We start from the raw sequence: 19,649 nt of genomic DNA on the forward strand, positions 1-19,649 counted from the left end.
GTATGTCTGAATTAACTGAACAAAGAAGTGCGATAATGCACCATCTTTTACTGCATTGGTTATTCGTGATCATTTCGCCACATTTTCAGCTAATATCGTGCCGCAGAGAACTAATGAAAAATGAAACATTTGAGGAAAGGCTCAATGAAACTATTGCTGGCATCGTTGAAATATCGGAAGAATCAATGAAAAACATTTTGAAAGATCATTTTGGTCTAAGAAAAGTTTCCAAAATCACTCATTTTTTTCGAAAACCAGCGTCGCGTTAACGTATACAGAATAATGTGTTTTGACTTCCAGGATGTTATGTAATATATTATTATTGGCGATGAGTCTTGGATCTATGCTTACGACCCAGAAATAGATGTTCAATCGGCCGAATATTGTGGCAAAAGTGAGCCGAAGCCAAAAAAACAACGTCAAAGCAGCTCAAAAATCAATGTTATGTTGACAGTTTCCTTTCGAATTGTCAACAAGAAATACTACACGAGTGTTTCTAATGCATTGTTTCCGCTAAGCTATCTGTAAAAATTTCAACCAATGTCGTTCCACAACCACCGTATTCACCGAAGCCAAACTATAATTTCTATCACAAATACATAAATATGTATACATATATACTATATAGAAGACTCTTTACAAGAACTTTATTTTGATCGGTCAGTTTGTATAGCAGATATATGCTATAGTGACTTGATCAGAACAATTTCTTCAGATATTGCTTAGTTTCCTTCGACTATTGCCCGTGGTAGATTTGGAGATCTTGTCAAATAAAAAAGTTGTCCATTCAAGCACCTAATTTCGTCTACACTTTATATGTGACTTGATCAGAACAATTTCTTGGTTCGCAGTATATTGCTTAGTTTCGCTTCATTTACTATTGCCCGTGGTAGATTTGGAGATCTTGTCAAATAAAAGTCTTAAAACTCCCCAACTTTGTTCTGAAATGCAACTAAACCTATATCGGTATTCCGATTTCTATTTATATTGCAAACTAACTTTAGAGCAATAAAATAGTATTCGTGATATGTTAAATTTGCAAAACACGATAAATACTTACCATAGTATTTAACTTCATTGTTGATTTGAATTAACATCGAAAAAAGCTTATGTACACTGCTACAATACGAATATTATAATTTTAAGGAATGAGTTAATTATAGTAACTATCTCCAACTGTAAAAGTGACTACTAAATGGCAACATGAATATGAAATTGCAAACACATTCGAGTATTTCAACATTTATTATGATTTGGAGAACAGAACAAATTTTATTAGTCAAATATATGTAAAATTACTGATGAATACAATATGTTAAGTATAAGTGTGCTGTAATATGTAGTAGTATGTCATTGTGCTTAGTATACTTATATTCCTTATATTTGTATAAAGGTACTAAGAGCTTAACAACAATTTATTTAATACGGAGTAAGCAAAGTAACGCTTAATGCTCGAAATTTCAAACTAAATATCTTAAATGTTCGGAAATCACAGATTACAAGAAATTTTTTTCAAACAGATTCAAATTTTACTAAAGATATGTAATAACAGTAATGCCATTTTAGCTATCAGAGCATACTTTATATAATATGTTTAATAAAGGGTGTATCCATGCGCCTTTTGGAAAATAATTAATTGTTTTAAGTTCCATACGGAAAATTTTTAACAAATGTTCATGGCATCTTCCGTAGAAATTCTAGGGCCCATTGAAATCGAAAAAGGTATTTGTTTTTTCTATCTATGGCTGAGATGCCATGCGTATACGTGCTGTTGCTCTAGACTTCGTATGTATTTCCGCGGTACGTAACGTGATTCCGAAAATATCCTCGTGATAACGGTTTGCATCCTTTTAAGAATAAAATATAATAATTTTTTAAAAGCATTCTGAGTTAATATGAAATATAAATTACTTAAAAACAAACATACCACACACAGCATTAACATGAATAGAAGTACTTTCATATTATCCATCCAAACTATACCATACTAATGCATTCTCACTCAGGTAATTTGTACAAGAAGCGATAATTATTATGTAAAATCCAAAGTTCGGTGTATACTAGAGTGCAGTCTAGCAGCAGACACGCCATCGTAGCAATCCTAAGAAACGAGTTGCATACGAAAATATAATTGATCGATATCAGATACCAATGCATGTGTATAGTACCATCAAGTATTGTTAGGTCAAAAGACAGTTTTTTACATACCATATTGTCTTAAAAAAATATTTAAATAGTTTCTGAATAAATTAAATGGCCATCATATAATAATTTTCAATCTCAGAAAATGTTGGCTGTTTTTCCACAAAAAGGGAGACACCAATGTGCGCCAATTACCGTGAGATAAACCTCCTTAATGTCGCATATAAGGTCATATTGAGGGTAGTGTGTGAAAGACTGAAGCCCACCGTCAACATACTGATTGGATCATTATATAAAGCAAAGCTAATGAGGAAGGAACAATGAACTCTACAAGATATATGCGGCGGCATTCACACAGTTCAGCGAAACAAGAGACGGCGGCTGCGTTTGCTAAGACATGTTGTCCGGACGAAAGAAGGTCCAGCTTCCAGGTTTCGATACAGTACCGGCCGGTGACAACAGAAAAAAGAAATACCTCTACTCCGTTGAAGACATCAGGTGAAGAAGAACCTGGTTGCACTTTGTATCTCGAATTGGGGCAAAATAGTGAGAAGAACAAACGACTGCAGCGCTTTTGTCCACTCGGTTATAACCGCGTAAGCGGTGTCTACGCCAGTAAAAAAGAAAAATACTGAAACATTTTTCCAATCCAAAAACGATTGATGTCATTTTAAAGTTTTATGGTAACTCTAACAATTCTATAAAAGCATAGGCAGACATCACCGCCGTCTAAGAGATGCGATGGACGGGACAAGGACAGAGACGAGAAGGTCCTTGTGACATTCACTACAGATGCCATATAAAGGAGCGCAAGTTCCGCATCAAAGCGAGGTTTTCCAACATATCGCTGATTTGCGCCCACGCCCGACGGAAGAGAAGGACGATGTGACCAAAGATGCCTTTTATGAGTGCTTGGAGCGCACTCATGAAGGCTGCCCCCGCCACGATGTCAAAATCGTGCTTGGTGACTTTAACGCCAGGGTGGGCAAAGAAGGTATCTTTGGCACTACGGTCGGTAAATTCAGCCTCCACGACGAAACATCCCCAAATGGGTTGAGGCTGATTGGCCTCGCCGGGGCCCGAAATATGGTTATCTGTAGTACTAGATTCCAGCATAAAAAGATTCATCAAGCTACCTGGCTGTCTCCGGATCGAAAAACTACCAACCAGATCGATCATGTTGTGATAGACGGAAGACACGTCTCCAGATGTGCGAGCGCTCGGAGGTCCTAACATCGACTCTGATCACTATCTTGTTGCAGCTAAGATTCGCACCCGCCTCTGTGCAGCAAAAAACGCACGCCACCAAACACAAGGAAGGTTCGACGTCGAGAAGCTGCAATCACAACAGACAGCCGAACGATTTTTACTCGGCTTGCACTCCTGCTCTCTGAGGGCACTCGTTAACAACTCGGTATAAGGAAATTGTGGGACGACATTTCAAACTGCTTACGTACAGCTGCAACCGAAACCATTGGTTTTCGGAAAGTGCAAAAGAACAGCTGGTACGACGAGGAGTGCCGTGTCGCAGCGGAGAGAAAACAGGCTGCCTACCTCGCAACGTTACGATCGACCACTACACGTGCGGGATGGGATAGATATCGAGAGTTGAAGAGGGAAGCGAGACGTATTTGTAGACAGAAGAAGAAAGGGCCGAAATGCGTGAGTACGAAGAGCTTGATAAGCTGGCCGACAGGGGTAATGCTCGAAAATTTTACGAAAAAATGCGGCGGCTTATAGAAGGTTTCAAGACCGGAGCATACTCTTGTAGAACCCCCAAAGGTGATCTAGTCACTGATGCCCAGAGCATACTTAAATTATGGAGGGAACACTTCTCCAGCCTGCGGAATGGCAGTGAACGCACAACACCAGGAGAAGGAGAACCCGACTCCCCAATCGATGACGATGGAGCAGACGTTCCATTACCCGTTCCATAGCAATTGCCCGCCTGAAGAACAACAAAGCGGCAGGGGCCGACGGATTGCCGGCCGAGCTATTCAAACACGGCGGCGAAGAACTGATAAGGAGCATGCATCAGCTTCTTTGCAAAATATGGTCGGACGAAAGCATGCCCAACGATTGGAATTTAAGTGTGCCCAATCCATAAATAAGGAGACCCCACAATCTACGCCAACTACCGTGGGATTAGCCTCGCAACATCGCATATAAGGTTCTATCGAGCGTATTGTGTGAAAGATTAAAGCCCACCGTCAACAAACTGATTGGACCTTATCAGTGTGGCTTTAGACCTGGCAAATACACAACCGACCAGATATTCACCATGCGCCAAATCTTGGAAAAGACCCGTGAAAGAAGAATCGACACACACCACCTCTTCGTCGATTTCAAAGCTGCTTTCGACAGCACGAAAAGGAGCTGCCTTTATGCCGCGATGTCTGAATTTGGTATCCCCGCAAAACTAATACGGCTGTGTAAACTGACGTTGAGTAACACGAAAAGCTCCGTCAAGATCGGGAAGGACCTCTCCGAGCCGTTCGATACCAAACGAGGTTTCAGACAGGACGATTCGCTATCGTGCGTCTTTTTCAACCTTCTTTTGGAGAAAATAGTTCGAGCCGCAGAACTAAATAGAGAAGGTACCATCTTCTATAAGAGTGTACAGCTGCTGGCGTATGCCGATGATATTGATATCATCAGCCTCAACACCCGCGCCGTTAGTTCTGCTTTCTCCAGGCTGGACAAGGAAGCAAAACAAATGGGTGTGGCAGTGAACGAGGGCAAGACGAAATATCTCCTGTCATCAAACAAACAGTCGTCGCACTCGCGACTTGGCACTCACGTCACTGTTGACAGTCATAACTTTGAAGTTGTAGATAATTTCGTCTATCTTGGAACCAGCGTAAACACCACCAACAATGTCAGCCTAGAAATCCAACGCAGAATAACTCATGCCAACAGGTGTTACTTCGGACTGTGTAGGCAATTGAGAAGCAAAGTCCTCTCTCGACAAACAAAAATCAAACTCTATAAGTCACTCATAATTCCCGTCCTGCTATATGGTGCAGAGTCTTGGACGATGTCAACAACGGATGAGTCGACGTTGCGAGTTTTCGAGAGAAAAATTCTGCGAAAGATGTATGGTTCTTTGCGCGTTAGCCACGGCGAATACCGCATTCGATGGAACGATGAGCTGTACGAGTATACGACGACATCGACATAGTTCAGCGAATTAAAAGACAGCGGCTACGCTGGCTAGGTCATGTTGTCCGGATGGACGAAAACACTCCAGCTCTGAAAGTATTCGACGCAGTACCCGCCGGGGGAAGCAGAGGAAGAGGAAGACCTCCACTCCGTTGGAAGGACCAAGTGGAGAAGGACCTGGCTTCGCTTGGAATATCCAATTGGCGCCACGTAGCGAAAAGAAGAAACGACTGGCGCGCCAAGTGGAGAAGGACCTGGCTTCGCTTGGAATATCCAATTGGCGCCACGTAGCGAAAAGAAGAAACGACTGGCGCGCTGTTTTTTGCTCGGCTATAATCGCGTAAGCGGTGTCTACGCTAATTAAGAAGAAGAAGATATTTACGGGGTATCTCGACTCGCAAAAGTTCATTGTATACTAACTGCATTGCTGTACGTGTTGCCTGTGGAGACTCCATATTGCTAATGGAATACAATATATGATATACAAATTCGTATGCTAACTATGGCATGCAATGAACTGTTACTTCAGCAGTGTGACAGATCAGTTTTCATTTCTATGAAAATTTCGTCAACACAGTTCATTTACATACACATATACCGACGGCAGTTTCATTTCAGTTTTTTTTTTTTCAAAAAACTAATATTCCGTTTAATATTGTTAATTTCCACAAAATTTATACCAAATGGATTTAGCGAAGTCTTAAATTTAATAAACTTATACAAGCAATTCGAATGCTTATGGAATTATAAGAGTTTCTCTTACAAGAGGATTGACTTAAAAAAACATCATCAAATAGGTCAATAGTCATTCTGCAAAAATTGTTAAAATCTTGTTCATCCTTTCATAAATTTCAATTCATAAAGCCTTTTAAAATGTTTAAGCGTTTCTATAGCTTGTACTTGTCTGCTTGACGCCATTTCACAAATGATTATCTTATGATAACAAATGCCCACATACAGAGTTGGCAACGGCAATGGCAATAGAATTGACAGTCAGTATGCCATAAACTTTAGTCTGTCGGGTTACTCAATTTATCGCTTGCATGACAGTCGGTTGGACATACATGCATACAGAACTTAACTCGACTCGCCCGATCACTTTATTATATTCAATTATTTATCCCTCTCGATTAATTGATTAGTTGTTACGAGCAACCGTTAGGTGATTAAATTTGATGGACGGCAACTGGAAACCAATTGAACTCATTATCCTCAGCATCTTGGTACTACAACATTGCATTGTATTATATCCAGCTTTACCTATACATATGCTTTAGATGTTACAAATAAGAGAGTATGAAATACTCATCAATCACGATATACTTGTATAAACTTCCAGATTCAACAAAGTGAACTCTGTTTTGCTTTTTACTCTATTCTCAATTTAAGTCAACGTTTCACCTTAACCTTTCAAACTTATTTTCAGTGCCCTGCTCTATTTACAAAAATCAGCTTTATTGTGGGTAGAAAGTTCGTAACCGTAAATATTTACAAACAAACGTTTCACAGTTTGTATTTTGTTGCCAGACTGTGGTGAAAGAGTTGGGCAACAGAAGAATTTAAAAGTACTCACAGATAAAACCGTACATTGCCACATTTACTATGCAAGTATGCGGGTATATGCGCGAACAATTTAAAACAAATGAAATGTCGACATCGGTCGACAAAATACCCACCTGGTAAATAGCGCTAAAGAAAAGCAATGCTACACATCTGGGATTCGTACATTCACACCAGCTCTTATTCACCTCAAATCCTAGCATTGTACTTACATATATATATACACATTAGCTTACAGAAACATACATGTTCTACTTCCAAGGCACATTCACGTCCCACACGTTTGAAAGCATTTCACATTAATGTCCTTGAATGCATACTTGGTTTTGACTTACCCGCAATGTGAGCATAAATGTCTCTACTTCCGTTTCTGTTTTTTGCTCTTTTACAGCAATGCATTTCCTGCAAAAGTGAGAATTTAGAAATGCCACGATGAAGAATACATATGAAAGGTGTGAAATTTGTTGTAAAATTGTTACAAACCAATGTGTGAGCCCTTGTGTGAACGAAAGTGTGTCAAAATATAAATGTACTCAAATGTAGGTGGGTACATAAGGGTGCCCGTTACTATCCAATTTGATTGCATGAACGCTCAGTTACTGAATTACGACAGTGCATTTGATGTTTAAAGGAGTGATTACATCGTAAAAATCAATAAAAAAATTTTGTAGAACTGAAAATTTTATACCAAAGCAGTCATAGTTTCAAGGTTGTAGGTTTAATTTTTTAGTGGCAAATATCAAAAATCGCATGTTATATAGACAAAAAAGAAAATTTAGGCACGGTTAAAATTAAAAATTAAGAGCTTCTTTGCGTTGGATTCTTTTTTTTAGTTAAAAAACTGAAATTTTTGGGGGTGTTTGCAAACAGATAATCAACTTGAGAAATGACGGACGCCCTGATGTACATGTTCACTTAATAGCTGAAAAAGTGTTTGGAAAAATTAAAAATTATTTACCCTTACTGTGGTGAAGCGTATATGAAATGTTTCAAGGGTTTAGTCAACCATTCTTCAAGTCTATAGTAACCGCTGTGACAGTTATACTTAAGAATGTAACTCTTTGTCAATTGATATGTTTATTTATTATATTTAAAGTATAAGAAATGCTGAAGCTTATAATTAAAGATGGTCTTCTATTAGTATACTTACAGTAGGTAAAAAAAATAAGTTATCAAATTGAAATATAAATCAGCGAAGTGAATAAAATTTTAAAGTTTACATACACACCATACATTCTATTTGACCCAATCATTGTTGCATGAAGTTGACAAGCTTCAAACAATCATTTTGAGAAAATTATTCCAAATGTTATAGATGCAGTCCTTCAAATCAACCTGGTTTTGGGGTTTCTCTGCAGTTATACGCATCTTAAGGATTGCCCAAGCATTTTCAAATGGTAACAAGTCAGGGCTTCAGAGCTCCATTTCAATACATTTACATTTTCATTTTCTAGATGTTCTGTGATGACTTTTGCAGTATGAATGGGCGCATTGTCCTGTTGAAGAAGGATATCCGGTCCCATTACTTGGTGACTGTCCGGGATGGCATACTCCTTTAAAATATTTAAATAAACTGCAGTAGTAATTTTTACTAATTTTTACGGGACTACAATATTGCCACGGCCATTCGCAAATAAGCAACCCCAAACCATTAAGCCCCTTTCCACCGACTTAATTGTGGGCTGAACGCTCCTCATTCGTTAATTGTTTAAAATTTTCAGAATTTTTTTTAACTCACCGTAAACAAATCGCCTCAATATTAAAAAAAAAATTTATTAAAAAAAAGAAAAATTTACATACCAAGTCAATTTCAAAATTTATAAAATAAAGAATTCTTGGACCTTTAATATTTTTTTTGGAATTTATTTTAAAGTTTTAACGGTACTTTCCAAACATATACAAAACAACTGATATTCGATAAAGAGAAAAAGTATAGAGCGTTTAAAACAGCGCTGGTTGTTTTGATAACTTACTTTTTCTACCTACTGTATGTTGAAAACAATTTTTTGGTGGAAGAAACCACAAAGGAAGGTATGATTTCCATTGAACATAAATCAACATATCATACCTATTCACCTTCGCTTTTAAAATTAGAAGTTAAGTCGTGGCGTTGAAGCAGTCAGACTATTTTTTCTTTTTTGCTACTTGGAGTAGGTCGTTAGTTTTATTGCAGGGTCTATGTTGTTAGCGACATTTGTTTGCAACAATTTTTTTTAAGATTTCTGTGAATATAATCAATTTATCAGTAAGTAGTCAATTGTGGGTGCTTTCAAGCTATTTTTCATATAATATAAACGTGATTGTGTCGACTTCGATACAAAGATACAATTTTGTTTATAAGAATTAAGTTTACTCTATGATTAATCGTTTTTGAAAGCGCAAGTAGCAGCCAAGAATCCATCTTTTGTACTCTATATACTTTGTTGTTTTTTCCTATTTACCTGATTGTCTGGTAAACATGCTCAGCCATTGTGACGTCGCCGCAAACGTATATGTGACCTTGCTCCTCAACAATCAGCTTGTAAAGTGAATCGAATTCTTTTTCTATCAGATCCTGAACGTAAGTCTATAAAAAACAAACAACATAACATATGCGAAGTTTAATTTAATAATGCGATCAGTGCTGTCAAGCGTAAGGGTCGAAACAAAAAAAAAAAACACAACAGAGAAGGAATGGATACACTTTGACCGGAATGGGGGATTATACTATGTTTGGACCGACATTGAAAACATTTTGAAAACACCTTTGTATGTTGTGGAATCTAAGTCGTTCGGACCGACAATGAGTATTTTCGGTGAGTTTTCACTGACAACTATCAATAGCGGCATTCTCTTGCTCTTGCAAGATTGCACCATGACACAAAATGCAAAAATCCTATACCGAAATATACAAGGCCAAGAGAGCACCCATTGCAGAATCTAGTGATATATGACGGCACGAAAATAAACGTGGGTTTTGGTCTGACATATTTTGCCATGCAAATAATTTTCTGCGTGTGTTTGTTGTTGTGCCGTTGCACCAAGAGGAAAATTCTGCCATTTCTGCACCGTGCAAGGTTTTGCAAGAGCAAGAGAATCCCCTAATATGAGAATATCAAGCGACAGCTGTTTTTGTTTATGGAATGTAAACAAATATCAAGTGATAATTTAGGGCCGACAAAATATGTCTTCCAGAAACATCGATTAAACTAGAGCAGGCACCGATTATAATGAGCGGAATGTAAGTTTTCAAGTAGTTTTCAGCGAAAACTGTGTTTTCGTTTCACAGATTTTACATGGACGAAAACGCAAGTTTTCGTGCGAAAACCAGTTTTTCCCACGAAAACATGTTTTCGTTGTCGGTCCGAACATAGTATAAGATACGTGTATACTCCTACTTCCCATCTAGCACAATTTTATATTAATCTGATTCTTTTGCGCTGCAGTGTATAAATGCAACTTTGTACAACAATGTATGTCGTGTTTGGTATTTTACTGGTATTTATAAGTGTTATTTTACTTAAAATTTAAGTAGGTGCGTTTCTCTAAATATTATTAAAATTCAGAAAACTTCTTCCTGATAATAGTTTACAAGTATCGAAAAAGGATAAAATCGCGTCAAAATTTCCACTAGCCCCCAATATACCTCGTATAAAGGTTTTCGATATGCAGGTTGACTTTATACCAATTATCTTTGTGCCTAAAATGTATGAAATTAGTTGAATACTTCTCCTAGACCACATATTCTAGTATAAGTATTTTAAAACATCTATAATTAATATGTATTATTGAAGATCTGAGGTATCTCTATACTTTTCTGATAACTGTATTTCCCAATGCCAAAAATTGATCAAATCTTGTCATCCAATCGCATATACTAATAGATGAATTTCAGCATTCCAGTAGGCTCTAAACTGTATATATCAGTCAATCTGTAAGATGTATATACAGTATTTTAATGCCGATAAAGCTTAAATCGGTCCATAAATTGGGCCAGCTCCCATATTTTTTGAGGTATTTTACAAAATTACATGGAATCATGTTTTTGAGTGTAACTGAATAATGCCAAAAGTTCAATCAGTCTTAACCTTCCCCTAGCCTAATATCTCTAATATTTCAATTTTCTTCCTCATCTACACAAAACTAAATTAAATTAATCCTCTTTGGTTGAACTTATATAACATACATATTTATCATTTGGGTTAATTAAGATATTTTACTATAAACATCTCGGACACAAGGCAAAAAGTATGTGAATATATTACCTATAGTAAAAATTAATAAGAGAACAAATATGATTGTAAACCTTTCACCCATAAAGTTTTGTCGTCACAAATTATCTCCCCGCTTTTGAGCTACACAAATTATGAGAGTTTATAAAAAGTTCACTCATACCCGACATTGACTCTTCCTTATTTGTTAATATTTGGTATCTTATGATCCGATTTCGACAATTTAATGATTTACCTCACTTGTGTACCTTTGTGCATAACATTTATGTATATGGGAAGTTGGAGGGCTTATCATCCGATACAACCATTTTCACGCTTTCAAAGGAAGTGCCGATAATATTTCACTCAGCAAATATAATTGATAAAGCTTTCGTAGTGAGTGAGATATGTACATTAAACTTATTACAAAGGCCAAGTGGATTTCGATCACTTTCGTATGGTGCCAAGGAGCTTATGCACCAAAATATCAAAGTTAAAGCTTGCAGTTGTTCTTGGGCTTACCTTCGGTATATTAGACTCACGTGAAAGAGCCAGGAAGACGCGGTTTAATATGTTTTCACGGACCAACTGCTTTTTTTCGTTCGAATACAGATCAACATCTCGATTGCGACACCCGAAGAAGAGCCAAACCTTCGGCAGGGGTACATCCGCATTAAGCTCACGTAACATTTCGAATTCCTGCCAGAATGAGCGGAACGGTGCTATGCCAGTACCTGGCCCAATCAAAATAATCGGGCGTTCATGATCAGGAGGCAAATGGAAACTAGGTGCACTACGCACAAACATATGCAATTTGTCGGTCTTATTTAGGCCGGACAGATAATTTGAACAAACGCCATAACGCTCGTCACCATTACCATCCTCTGACCGATAGCGAACGATGGCCACCGTTAAATGTATTTCGTTGTTAACTTTACGTGGCGAAGAGGAAATCGAGTAAAATCGAGCTTGCAGCGGCATTAAGTTAACCAACACCAGCGTTGCGGGTGGTTTACAGGAAGGGAATTCCTCGAGAACTTCTAATAAATGTGGTAAGCGCCAGTGTCGCCAATCTTCATATGCCGATGAATCAGTAGCCAACAATTGTAAACGCTCCATGTCCTGATTGTCATCACAAAACCCAGCGAGAAGAGTGAGCATTTGACGCGTTGGTGGTGTGGTTATGTCGAAGAAACGCAACAATAAATTACGAACCGAGTCTGGTGGCACTTTATCATGGGATTCCCATAATTTGAAAATGCCATTTGATGTATGCTTTTCTTTAAGCAATTGTAGCTGCAAGACTTCCTCCATATTTTCTACACCAGTTAATCGTTTTAAAATGCCATCAACAATATCTTCGCGATTAGCGGGAAATATTCCAACATGATCGCCTGGTTCATATTCCAATCCGGGAGCATTAATCTTTAGAAGAATGGTTGTCCTTTCGCCATTACCAATGTTGGTAAGGTTAATTGGGGCTTCTTTAATGGAACAACAATACACTTTTTTGTTATGAAATTTGGATAACAACTCTTCTAAAGAGCCACGAGACTTCGAGGGAACCAAACGCACGGTATTTACGGTCAAGGATTCATTTTGTAAAGCCAACGAGGCATCCGATAAACTCTCATCTGGATCCAAGCAGAACGTCTCACAAGCGAGCTTTAAATGAATTAAAATATTTGTTTTAAGTTGTAATTTAAAGTTCATAATAAAAAGGCTGCATTGACTGTGAAATTATAGCAGGATGTTTATAATGACTTACTTTGAACACCTCAGGTGCCCATTTACGGAAAGACTGTTCCTGTCCACACATTTCATCACCATAAGCCATCTTTAGCAATCGTTCACCACCTAACTCACCGAGTACATTGTCAATATATTGGCCAAAGGCACAAAAGTTGGGATAAGCGGAAGAACCCAAAGCAAATACAGCAAATCTGAAACGTAAATGTTGAGTATATGTAAATATGTATGTATGTACGTACATATCAATATCATTATTTATAAATCATATATACATACATATGCATATTAAAAAAATTCGTTTTAGTTACACTATGTATATATAACTCAAGAACGACTGAATCGATTTGACCGAAAATTGGTGGAGGTATTATAGCTTAGAACCAGGGAACGTACGTTATCTCTTTATGTTCAAAGTCAATACGTGTACAATTCATAAATGCAAAAATTATATTTCAAATAATAAACATTTGTTAAGAAGTAAGAAAGGGCTAAGTTCGGGTTCAACCGAACTCTGCTGTACTACCGCTCCCAATTTTTTGCTACCGCTACGCCAGAGCAGAGCATATCACTTCATTTTTGGCTATTGCTACAGCTATAGTTTTTTACCTAACAAAACTCCGAGGTGAACAAAGCACATATTTTTACAATGAAAATATTATAAATATTATAATAGTGAAGGAATGGGTGCTTGAAAATTGTTAAGCATCGACATCTCTTGCAAGTCCGTTCGAATGATTTTGGAGGAAATTTTGGGTATGAAACGCATTCTTGCTAGACTCGTCCCACCAGCTTTGATTTTTTTTTCAAAAAGAGTGCCATAAACATGTCTCTATGAACATGCGGATTCCGATCCGACATTTATGGACTTATGAGTTTGACATGCAAACAAGTCAACAATCATCGGAATGGAGGAAAAAAACTAGCCGAAATCAAAAAACCACGTCAAAGCCGCTCATATATAAAAGTTATGCTCATTGTTTTTTCGATATTCGTGGTTTGGTGCATCATGAATTTGTTCCAGAGGAACAGACGATCACGCGTGAGAACATCTGCCGAAAACGGCAGGAAAATCGCAATGATCGGGGTATAACCAGATTTAACCTTATATTGGCATTTCCACATATTATAAACTGAAGAGGGAAGATTTAAATAGCTTTTATTAGTTTGTGTATGTATGTTTGTAACTTTTTTGAGTGGTACTGATACTGAATATCAGTGACAAAATAATCAACAGTGTGCCTATCAGAAAAACAAAAAAAAAAAAAATCACCCACTATGCAGTTAAAATCATCATGCAGTCATTTGAATAACAAATTTACTCGAACCCGTTTTTAAAGAAAGTGAAAATATCACGTGTGGCTAAATAATAAATATGTTTTAAAATACCATAAAACATGTCTTTATAGCACATTAGAATAGAGTATGGAGTCATGTGTAGAAGTTCACGCAAGTGAGGAAAGTTCTCTGATCGCCATTCACTTGGGAGTGGCTACGATTCTTTTACATATCGCAGCAGCTAACGACTTCCGCAGCGAAGAGAAAACAGACTGCCTACCTCGCAACGTCACGATCGACTACAACACGTGCGGGATGGGATAGATATCGAGAGTTGAAGAGGGAAGCGTGACGCATTTGCAGTTAGAAGAAGAGAGAGGCCGAAATGCGTGAGTATGAAGAACTTGTCAAGCTGGCCGACGAGGGTAATGCTCGAAAATTTTACAAAAAAATCTGGCGACTAACAGAATGTTTCAACACCGGAGCATACTCTTGTAGAATCCCAGAGGTGATCTAATAACCGATGCCCAGCGCATACTAAACTTATAAAAGGAACACTTCTCCAGCTTGCTGAATGACAGTGAAAGCATAACGCCAGCAAAAGGCGAACCCGATTCCCCAATCGATGACGATGGAGCAGACGTTCCATTGCACGACCATGAAGCAGTTCGAATTGCAATTGCCCGTCTGAAGAACTACCAAGCGGCGGGAAGCGATGGATTACCGTCCAAGCTATTCAAACACGGCGGCGAAGAACTGATAAGGAGCATGCATCAGCTTCTTTAAAAATATCGTCAGACGAAAACATGACCAACGATACGAATTTAAGTGTGCTCTGACCAACCCACAATAAGGAAGACCCCACAATCCCACTACCGTGGGATAAGCCTCTTAAACATCGCTTATAAGGTTCTATCGAGCGTATTGTGTGAAAGATTAGTGTGGCTTTAGATCTGGCAAATCAACAACCGACCAGATATTCACCATGCGCTAAATCTTGGAAAAGACCTGTGAAAAGAGAATCGACACCACCACCTCTTCGTCCATTTCAAAGCGGCTTTTGACAGCATGAAAAGGAGCTGCTTTTATGCTGCGATATCTGAATTTGGTGTCCTCGCAAAACATATACGGTTGTGTAAACAGACTATGAGCAACACCAAACGCTCCATCAGGATTAGGAAGAACGTATCCGAGCTGTTCGATATCAAACGAGGTTTCAGACAAGGCTACTCCCTTTCGTGTGGCGTATGCTGATGATATTGGCCCTAACAATTGCGTCGCTATTTCTGATTTCCCCAGAATAGATAAGGAAGCGAAGCAAATGGGTGTGCTGGTGAACGAGAGCAAGACGAAATAAATCCTGTCATCAAACAAATAGTCGCCCACGTCACCGTTAACAGTCATAACTTCGAAGTCGTAGATAATTTTGTCTATATTGGCACCAGCATCAACACCAACAACGTCGTCAGTCTCGAAATTCAACGCAGACTATCTTTTGCCAAAAGGTGCTGCTTCGCCACATTGCGAATAGAAGAAACGACTTGCGCACTGTTGTTAACTCGGCTATAACCGCGTAAGCGGTTTCCACGCCAGTAAAGAAGAAGAAGAATAGATTTTGGGGCTACTCGTGAATGATGGGTGTCTTGAAAATATCCAAATATGAATTTAGTAAAGTAACGCTGATTTCGAAGCGCAAACGACTTTGCATACAATTTATAAATGATCTGTACATATGCACGTATGTATATTAGGGTGTTATTTTTAACTATTCATTTTTTCAATACCATCATGAAATTTTCTTGAAAATAACCTTAAAAGAATTCCCTGAAAATTTGAACCCTTAATATTAACATTAAGGACAGGACCAAGGCATGTAAAAATTTTCCATTGAATATTGAAAGTTCCGAATTAAACTCGCGCTAAATAAAACAAAATTGTTACAAATTAAGTTTTCTGGATTTATTATGGGCAAATTTTGAGATAATACTTTCAATATCGACTCCTCATTTAAGCAAGTCATGCTCCATATTCAACAATGTGAGGTGATTAAGACGTTCTTTGCCCATTGTGTTCTTTAATTCATTTTTAATACGTTTTAATGTTGAAAAAGAACGTTCGCCACTGCAGCTAGTGATCATGAGAGATAAGTAAATTCGCAAAGCAATTTCTAAGTTTGGTACACACGATTATAAAGAATTATTTAATAAAAGTTTATAATATTGCTGTTCCAGAGGCTCCTGTTTCTTGCTGTCAATAACAGTAGCCACATCTGTTTTCAGCAGACCTGCGAACTGCACTAATTCACCGCCTAGGCTGTTCTCCAAATCATCTTCGTATGCATTGACCATACTAGAGGATTTTTCCAAAATCTCTTCTGTCGTAAGAGATTTTAGCTGTCGAAATACTTCAAAAACACTAGTAATTTTATGATATACTTTCATATCTTTAGTTAAAGCAGACAGTACGTTATCAATAATGACAATAAACACCTCAAATTCGAAACGTTGTCCAGGTGTTTGAGTTTCAACAAAGTCGTCGAGTATAGTAGAGCCGCTGAAATGGTCGTACTTTGTATTTAGCTTAATTCGTCGTCTGTTGCTGGTATTCTTCACAGTAGGTCAGATCTTTGACTCTTGCTTCAATATCTGAAAAAATGGATCGCATTGCTTGGACGTAGCCATATGGTGATTCATAAAGGGCGTATCACTTTAAGGTGATCAGACGACTGCAGCGAAGCACTAGTCGCTGCCTAGGACTTCGTTCCGGGTAATTGTCATTATTCCCGTTTCTAACTTATTCATCGTTGAAAGTAGTCCGTAAGCTTTATTAAGGCACTCCGCTTTTTGATCCATGTTATTGAAAATGGCTTCCAATACTTGCTTAACAGTGATAAAACCACATACATATGTACCTTCGTAGCATCAGCTCGGGCTGACCACCTAGTGTCCGATAACTGTTTCAAAATCGGAATTTTTGAAGTAGAATCTTTAAGTGCGTTCGTAAGACGACCCCATCGATAGGTAGAAGCGAAAAAAAAATGTATAGAGGATTTCAATGAAATCGAAAAAAAGTAATGCTTCTGTATAGCAGTCTGCAGCGCACTTAGCAACCGAATTTAAAGAATATGCAAGGAAGAGAATGTATTCTGTATACTTATTTTTTTCTTAATTCGGGCTTGTAAGCTGATGTATGTATTTCCAACTCATGTTGCTGGCATTATATTAGCTTTGCTCACGACAATTTTTGATATTAATGCCGCTCTCACTCAAGAAATCTAGTCAACTTTGAGCGAGTTGTTCAGCAGTATGACCTTCCATGTCCAAGAACTTAACAAATCATTCCACTGGTCCAGATGGCAGAACATAACTTGAGACTCTGAAACACCTTGCTCTTTAGGCTGGACTGAACTAAAAATTTTTGTCCTGTTAAGACGTCAGCGTTATGACATAAAATAATGTTTTTTTTTCATAATATGGAAGGTCACAAGAATATCGGTAAACAATAATTTTCAATAAATAAATAAAAAAAAATGGATATTAATGAAAAAAAATAAAAATCTGGACGCTTGAAGGGTAGAAATGTACCTAGTATAGATACTAGTCTAAATATATCTATTATAATATTTAGAAATAAACATTAGAACATTAAAGTTAAGAAGTTCGTAAAATGCCTACTTATTTTTACGATTTAACGTGACGAAATCGAGTTTTAGATTTTCAGGTGGAAGGTGGAAGTAAAGCATAGCCTAAGTGCTTCGCGTTTAAAGCATGCAAGGATATTTTACGCTTCATCTAAATTGATCTTTTTTAATTACGGTCAGTTGGAGCGCCGGGCCTCCGATTCGCGTGGCCTGTAGTATTTGCTACTCTTGCCACGCGGCTAATACGGCACTGATACCATCTATGAAAATTCCGTGGAAAAATCAGGTTTAGAGCCCCATACTACCTCGCCGGTGTGGGGTTCGACTTTGTCGCAATGGGCACTTTCAATATTCAATGGGAAATTTTTGCATGCCTTGGTCCTGTCGTTAATGTTAATATTAAGGGCTCATATTTTCAGGGAATTTCAGGGAAGGGTATTTTCAAGGAAATTACATTATGGGATTGGAAAAAATGAATATTAAACAAGTAAGGAAGGGCTAAGTTCGGGTGTCACCGAACATTTTATACTCTCGCATGATAAAGTGATAATCGAGATTTCATTATACGTCATTTACATATTTTTCAAATACCGTATTTTTGTAAAGTTTTATTCCGCTATCATCATTGGTTTCTAATGTATGCACTCGTATTATACAGAAAAGGCATCAGATGGAATTCAAAACAGCGTTATATTGGAAGAAGGCGTGGTTGTGAACCGATTTCCCCTATATTTTGTATATGTCATCAGGGTGTTAAGAAAATATTATATACCGAATTTCATTGAAATCGGTAGAGTAGTTCCTGAGATATGGTTTTTAGTCCATAAGTCGCCTGGGTGCAGCTTCCTTCTGCAATTTCTTCCGTAAAATTTTGTGTTTCTGACGTTTTTTGTTAGTCCGTTAACGGATTATTTTCAACATAACCTTTGTATGGGAGGTGGGCGTGGTTATTATCCGATTTCTTCCATTTTTGAACTGTATATGGAAATGCCTGAAGAAAACGACTCCATAGAGTTTGGTTGACATAACTATAGTAGTTTCCGAGATATGTACAAAAAACTTAGTAGGGGGCGGGGCCACGCCCACTTTTCAAAAAAAATTACGTCCAAATATGCCCCTCCCTAATGCGATCCTTTGTGCCAAATTTTACTTTAATATCTTTATTTATGGCTTAGTTATGACACTTTATAGGTTTTCGGTTTCCGCCATTTTGTGGGCGTGGCAGTTGGCCGATTTTGCCCATCTTCGAACTTAACCTTCTTATGGAGCCAAGGAATACGTGTACCAAGTTTCATCATGATATCTCAACTTTTACTCAAGTTACAGCTTGCACGGACGGACGGACGGACAGACGGACGGATAGACGGACGGACAGACGGACGGACAGACGGACGGACAGACGGACGGACAGACCCTATATCTGACTCTTTTAGTTTTAGGACTTACAAACAACCGTTATGTGAACAAAACTATAATACTCTCCTTAGCAACTTTGTTGCGAGAGTATAAAAAAAAACACCCTAATTTACATATTTCGTAACAAAATATTTTTTATGTTAAATTATATGAAATGTTTTGAAGTATATACCAAAGTAAAGTTATGTTATTACCCAAATATGTTGTTAGTATACTATAAGTGCGATTTTCATACAGAGTACCATAATTTTCTTCATCTTACGGTTGCAGAAAACGAGAAGGTGCAATTCGAATTTTGTATGACACTTGATTGGAGGGCTAACTTCTGGTAGGTCGCTATATTTGCTGCCATTTAACAGAAATGCAGGGTGCCTCAGGTATCGTGCAACAAAAACAAACCGTAATAAAATTTTTTCTGTGTGAGTAATCGATTTACGTTTTTTGTTTGATATTTTATTGGAGGTTGAAGTCATGTGTAGAAGGTCACGCAAGTGAGGAAAGTTCTCTGATTG

At 37.8% G+C, this 19,649-nt stretch overlaps 1 protein-coding gene across 1 annotated transcript in view; it reads right to left on the reverse strand.

Annotated features, from left to right (window-relative positions):
- Positions 1 to 1,210: 1,210 nt before the first annotated feature.
- Positions 1,211 to 19,649, reverse strand: part of LOC120768077 (nitric oxide synthase-like) — a 187,895-nt gene continuing 169,456 nt past the window's right edge. The window contains exons 10-14 of the mRNA XM_040094607.1: positions 12,823 to 12,997; positions 11,577 to 12,719; positions 9,306 to 9,430; positions 7,200 to 7,266; positions 1,211 to 1,847 (exon numbers count right to left, since the gene is read on the reverse strand). Of these exons, the coding sequence (XP_039950541.1) occupies positions 1,740 to 1,847; positions 7,200 to 7,266; positions 9,306 to 9,430; positions 11,577 to 12,719; positions 12,823 to 12,997 (1,618 nt within the window). The 3' untranslated portion in view covers positions 1,211 to 1,739. The remainder of the gene's footprint in view (positions 1,848 to 7,199; positions 7,267 to 9,305; positions 9,431 to 11,576; positions 12,720 to 12,822; positions 12,998 to 19,649) is intronic.

The sequence above is a fragment of the Bactrocera tryoni genome, chromosome 2 (genome assembly GCF_016617805.1).
Source record: "Bactrocera tryoni isolate S06 chromosome 2, CSIRO_BtryS06_freeze2, whole genome shotgun sequence".
NCBI classification, from domain to species: Eukaryota; Metazoa; Arthropoda; class Insecta; order Diptera; family Tephritidae; genus Bactrocera; species Bactrocera tryoni.